Source organism: Galeopterus variegatus, unplaced genomic scaffold, assembly GCF_000696425.1.
Source record: "Galeopterus variegatus unplaced genomic scaffold, G_variegatus-3.0.2 Scaffold5190, whole genome shotgun sequence".
In the NCBI taxonomy this organism is placed as follows: domain Eukaryota; kingdom Metazoa; phylum Chordata; class Mammalia; order Dermoptera; family Cynocephalidae; genus Galeopterus; species Galeopterus variegatus.
Genome location: NW_007731301.1, coordinates 48,929 through 55,083, shown reverse-complemented (window position 1 = coordinate 55,083; position 6,155 = coordinate 48,929). Strand labels below are relative to the sequence as shown.

The 6,155-nt window shown below is 48.4% G+C and overlaps 1 protein-coding gene across 1 annotated transcript in view; it reads right to left on the bottom strand.

Annotated features, from left to right (window-relative positions):
- The window catches only part of TOX2 (TOX high mobility group box family member 2), a 99,714-nt gene extending 93,858 nt beyond the window's left edge, over positions 1-5,856 (bottom strand). Inside the window, exon 1 of the mRNA XM_008589077.1 lies at positions 5,793-5,856. Coding sequence (XP_008587299.1) covers positions 5,793-5,831 — 39 coding nt within the window. The 5' untranslated portion in view covers positions 5,832-5,856. The remainder of the gene's footprint in view (positions 1-5,792) is intronic.
- Positions 5,857-6,155: the final 299 nt, after the last annotated feature.

Below are 6,155 nucleotides of genomic sequence, written 5' to 3'. Positions count from 1 at the left end.
GTCTTCGTCTCCTCCACTTTGCCTTCAACGGTTGGAACTCAACACCTAAGAGCCGCTGGTCCTCTGTTCCTCTCACTCTTCCTTCTCTCTCCATAAATCTCATTCACTCCCAAGTTTTAATACCATGGGCTGAAGACTTCCAAGTTTACTCCTCCCAGGAGTTCCAGACTTGTACAACCATCTACCCACTTGGACACGTCCACTTGGACGAGCATCTCAAATGTAACATGTCCAAGTCTGACCTTATCAAATACGTGCCTCCCCAGGCCTTTCCCAACTCAGAAAACGGTACCACCATGCTAGGAAATGGGCTCGTGCTGGAAGCCTGGGGAGTCATCCTTTACTCCACCATTTCTCTTTCCCGCTATGTCATTCATTGTCAAGACCTACTGACTTTATTTCCAATACACACTCAGATCCATCCACTTCTTTCCATCTTCTCTGCCTCTACCACAATCCAGGACAACATGATCCTTCCCTTGGCCTTCTTCTACTACACTCTCCCAGTTGGTTTCCCTGTATCCACTCTTGCCACTGAGAGCTTTCAAAACTGCAGATGTAATCATGTCATTCAATCTCAATCGCCTTCCTGACTCTGTTTCTCTCTCTCTCTCTCTCTCTCTCTCTCTCTCTCTCTCTCTCTACACACACACACACACACACACACACACACACACACACACACATAAGTTCTTTCAATAATTCTTAGGAAAAACTCTGAGATCTTTAGCAGAAGTGGTATTTAACGCTATGACAGTGGAAAACTCTACCCGTAGCCGGGAAGGCTATAATGAGATGACATTTGCAGTGCCCCTGAATGAACAAATAGGCATTTGTTAGGTGAAAATGGCTGGGGGATTCCCATCAGGGGAAATAGTGCATACAAAGACACGGAGTTGTAAATGAGCTCAAGAGGTGACCAGAGACTCATCTTGTGTGATCAAAGCATTATTTATGGTAATAAAAACAATGAAAATAAGCCATAGCTACTTTTCCCCGAACACTGGTGCTTTACGTACTCTCTTAGTTTAGATTTCCTGGAAGTACAGCCTGAGATGGGGATTCCTACGGCAGTGACCTAGTGGAGGAAGGCTCTCAGGAGAAGCATGTAGGACAGGATGGGGAAGGAGCTGAGCAAGGATGTGGTCTCAGCTGGAGTCTGGCTGGAGTCAGCTGGAGCTCCACGGGGAGTTGCAAAGTCAGTTCCCCCTTGAGACATGGGGGTGGGCCTTGACCCCCCTTCCTGGTTCATAGTTCCCATTTGACAGAGGTTGGTTTTTCCGAGAAAGGGCAGCTGTAAGTAGTTCACAGCCAACACTGGCAACACCTGGATGGTGAGTAGCCTGGCCTATTGAAGAGAATCTGGTGAGGCACCATCTGAATTCAGAACACACAACTCATTTACTCCTCTTAGCACCCTAGTAGGCAGGCATTACTCTTCCCATTTGATAGGAAGCTGACATCACTTGCATAAGGCAATCTGGCCCATGCTGGAGCATGGAAGAGCTGGCATCTGAATCCAGGTTTGCTGAGTCCCAAGCTCACCTCCTTTCTTCTTCCCCTTTTCACCAGAAGATACTTCCTGGGTCACATAACCAGGAAATATCAATCCCTGTAAGTCCTGGACAGGGTCTACTCTTAACACGGGGAAGGGCTGATCTCTACCAGGCCCTCCACCCCCTCCCCCAAGCTGCTGCTAATGCTACAGCCCTGCCTGAGAACTACATCCCATTCTCAGACCACCCAGGCAAGTCTGGTCCAAAAAACCCACAAGGTCTAGGGAATGGGGGAAAAGTGGTAAGTCGTGAAAGCTAAGGCAACTATGCAGGAATTTTGTGGAGAACTTGCAACAACCAAACAATGCAATATGTATTTGCATAAACTTCAAGCCCATAAAAGCTGGTCTGAAAGTTTTTAAAAAGGAACGTGGTCAGCTAATACATACCCCATGTGAGCCTCTGTCTCGGCTCTGAATAAAGAAGATGGTGTTTCAGGAGAAGTGTTAAAGAGCAGGTTTATAACATGATAATATTTGGTGTTCTAGAAGTAATATGTTTTTCAGAAATGGTTTCCCACTCATATCTAGAGCCTTGCACATAATGGGTGCCCAATAAACAGGTGTTGAATGGGTGAAACCTGTATTTACCTATATTTATAAAATGTATTTTATGCCATTTATGGTGTTTATCCTCTGAATCCTCTACTGGCTATGGTTCCTTCATTTTGCTCTCATGTTGCCTTAGATTGAATGTCCCCCCAAAACTTAGTCCCCACAGTAACTGCTGAGGGTGGGAAATCCTATTATGGTAATGGAAAGGTGAGGCCTTGAAGAGGTAATTGGATTGTAGGACTGTGCCTAGTGAATGGATTAATAATGGGGATCACGGGTTTGGTTGGTTCTGAGGGCTTTAAAAGAAGAGCATGTGAGAGTTTCTCTCTCTCCTCTCTCTCTCTCTCTCTCTCTCTCCCTGCTTCCACCATCCCACAGTGTGATACTGTGTCACTGAACCCACTATCAAGGAAGGCCTTCACCAGATGTGTTCCCTGGACTTCGGACTTCCCAGCTTCAGAAACCGTAAGCAGTAAATTTCATTTTCTTACAGATTACCCAGTTCTAGGTATTATGTTATAAGCAACAGAAACAGACTAACACACATGTTCATGTCAATCCTTCAAAAATTGGGACAATATAACTCCTGCAGTTGATGAGGCAACACACCCTAAGAGGGTGTTCGTGTGTGTGTGTGTGTGTGTGTGTGTGCACACGCGCGCATGCATGAATGAGTTCAAGCAAGCACTCCAGGGAAAATACTGGAAGGAAACATATAGGACTTTTGCCATTAAAGAGTCCCAATGAGCCACAGGAAGCTGTAGGTCCCAGAAAAGTCTAAGTTATTCTTCAGCAAAATCAGCATAAACTACATCCCACATGTTGCCTACATGTGGTAGTCTGTAAAAAGGCCACAATACTCAGCAGCCCCTCCCATCAAGAGGTGGAGTCTATTTCCCTGTTTCTTGAATCTAGACTGGCTCTGTGACTGGCTTTGACCAATGGAATGTGCTAGAAGTAGTCATGTGTTAGTTCCAAGTCTAGGCCTCATGGGGTCTTGCAACTTCTCCTGCTTTGGGAACACTTCTCCCTATGTGAACAATCTCGGACTACCTTGCTGGAGGACAGGAGACTCTGTGGAGAAGTGAGACCCTCATACCAACCAGCCCACAGCTGACCTGGCAGCTAATTGCTGCCACATAAATGATCCTAGCCAAGACCAGAAGAGCCACCCAGCTGAACCCAGCCAGACTCCCAACCCACACAATCATGAGCCAGATAAATATTTGTTGTTTTAAGCCAGAAGTTCTGAGGTGTTCGTTATGTGGCCAAATCTAACTTATAGACTATAAGAAGTCTAAATTGCAAAGGCAGAATTGGCTCACATTAAGGTTGGCTCATGCTGCTGGGTAATTAATCTCAGAGAATTCTAATGTTTTCTTTGTAAATTACTAAGTTGGGGAGACCCTCTGGGTGACAGCACAAAAGGTTTGGAAGGAACCTCAAGAAGTCCAACCACCTAGTTTCATTGTTAGGGAAGTTGAAATTCAGAGGAGAAAAAGGGCCACTTACTCTCATTATCCAGATATCTCCCAAGTGCCTTCTATGTGCCAGACACTGTGCCCCACTGAGGTCACAGTCTAGTGTGTAAATCAAACATTAACCAGGTCATCACACAGATAAGTAGACAACCACAAATAGTGACAAACCCTGTGAATTAAAATGACCTGGTGCGATGAAAAAGAATCACGGGAAAGGGACCTAATTTGGATTTAGAGGTCACAGAGAGCTCTCTGAAGAAGTGACATGTAGACTGAAGCAAGCTGGAGCTGTGAGTGGGAACGGGGCTCTCCACAGAAAGGGCAAGCTGGGTGTGTCCAGCTTTGTTTGAGTCCCAGCTGCGCGGGTTCAAATGCCAGCTGTGCCACTCCCTGGCTGAGTCACCTTGGCTGAATCTGTCCACATCCTTGAGCCTCAGCTGCCACATCTATAAAATGGACTTAATGATAATGTCTACTCATTCTCAAAAGTGCTGCAGAGATCAGCTCAAATAACCACTGAGGAAAGGGCTTCACAACGGTAAAGAGTTGGGTCATAGCTGAGGTTGTTACTATGAAGGGTTGGGGGAGGGTAACATTTATTTGCCCTGAGTTTCCCCTCCAAACAACTGTGCTCCCCTGGGCCCAGGCCTAGAGCAGACACAGAGTCCCCTTGAGTCCCGCCCTCCCTCCCTGGAAGGACGATGCCAACACGTTTCATCAGGGTCCCAGTCAGAACTGACTTCACCACAGCGTGGTTCTGAAAACCAGGGCTCAGTATGTTAACAAAATGCGATTCAAACATTGTGAAAAGGCTCAGATGAGATGCTCGGAGATAAGCTTTGGTCTTTTCAGATGACCACATTTCCAAGCTGATTAGCGACAACTGAATGACCTCAGTGAGTCTTCCAAAATGACCACTTCCAGGACCTGGAGTCTTGCAGGTTGGCACATGTCAAAGCAATATAACGGCAGCTTTGCAGCAGCAGCACAGCACTCACATGGGGACAGGCCAGAGAAGGCGCACGGCAAAGGTGTGCCAGCATGAGCTCCCCTGCACTGCACTGCCCTGCAGTGGAGCTTCCATGGCCCCCTGGAGCTGCACTGTCTTCCTACTGGCAGTGCTCCCAAGGGCCACAGGCCCATGTTTTACTCATCTACAGCCCCCACAGAACCTGTCATAGAGTGAGGCACATAAATGTTTGGGAGTTAACAAGCCTCTGTTTCCTCAGCTGGAAAATATGGGCCCAGCCTGATGGCCTAGGGGCCACCCAACTTGGACAGCCACAGTCCCCATGACAGAATAGACAGAGGGTGGAGGTCAGCTCCAGGGCCAGGCTTGTCCCCCCGCTCCCAAAATTTCTCAGCAGCTATGAAACTCCTTGGCCATCCATCTAGCACCCTGAGCTGGTGACACCCTGCAGGCACCACTGCCTTAGAGAGCCATTCTCCACGGTGCCACAGCCTGCAGGGAGCTTCTTCCTCAGGGTGCCAGCCTGCCGTGAGGACCCTCTGTGGCACTGTAGTCTATAGTGAGGATGCTCCTAGCTGACAGAAATGTTAATTTTCGGAAACCAGGCTTTCAGTGGAAAATATGATTCTACTTGGCATCTATGATCCCCAGAGGGCTGGGCTCGGGTTGGGACAGCCTTACCCATGACAACTCAGCCCCCTTCGCCACTGGGGAGGGTCACACAGGAAGCCTCTGCTGTCCTCCCTTTGTGCCGTGGCCACAACCCTTCTCAGTGGCCTTAGACAACTCCAGGTGGGCAGGAGAACCCCGCACGCCTGTGCATGGGTGTGTGTGCATCCACACATCCCATGGGTGCTGTGTGCTGGCAAGAGGCAGGCAGCCCCAGGGAGCACTGGCACCTCTACTCACTGCTGCTGGAAACTTCCCTCTAATCATGGGAAATGTGGGCCACATATTTCGAGTTTCATCAAGTTCTCAATGATGTCAATTTTAAACCAACAGTTGCCAGGTAGCTGATTTACAGAAAACACTATAGTACCGGTTTGATTGTCCCTTTTAAGAGGACTCAGCTGATATTCTTGAACATTCAGAGAGAGGATAGTAACAGGCTATGCACCCACCCCACCCCTGCCGCACACACTCTGTACCCTGCCCATCTCCACCCCAGGAGCAGATCAACTCCAGCCAGCCCAAGGCTTAGACCCCCACTCAGGGAGGACAGGGCACCCACCTGGCTGGTTGACAGGAGCTCTGGGTTTCCGTCACTCATCCCCACGTAGGCACTGTCACCATCAAACTAGAACAGAGACAGAAAAGCAGCTCTGATTAAAATGTTCTCAAGAAGACACCAAGTGAAGCACAGCCAGAGGAGGTCAGGGGACTGAATGCACAGGGCTGCGGGGCCCACAGAAGCAAAGATTGGAGCACAAGATGACAAGGCCCACTTCAGAAGGGCTCCCTCTAGGGTGGAAGGAGCAGCCCCTGGTCTGTGGCTCCTGAGGGCTCAGGTTAGCATCATTAATCACACTTGGAATGAAGACAGGAAAACCCTTCTGCCCTCTATACCTGTACATAGACATGGCAAGCTGCCTTG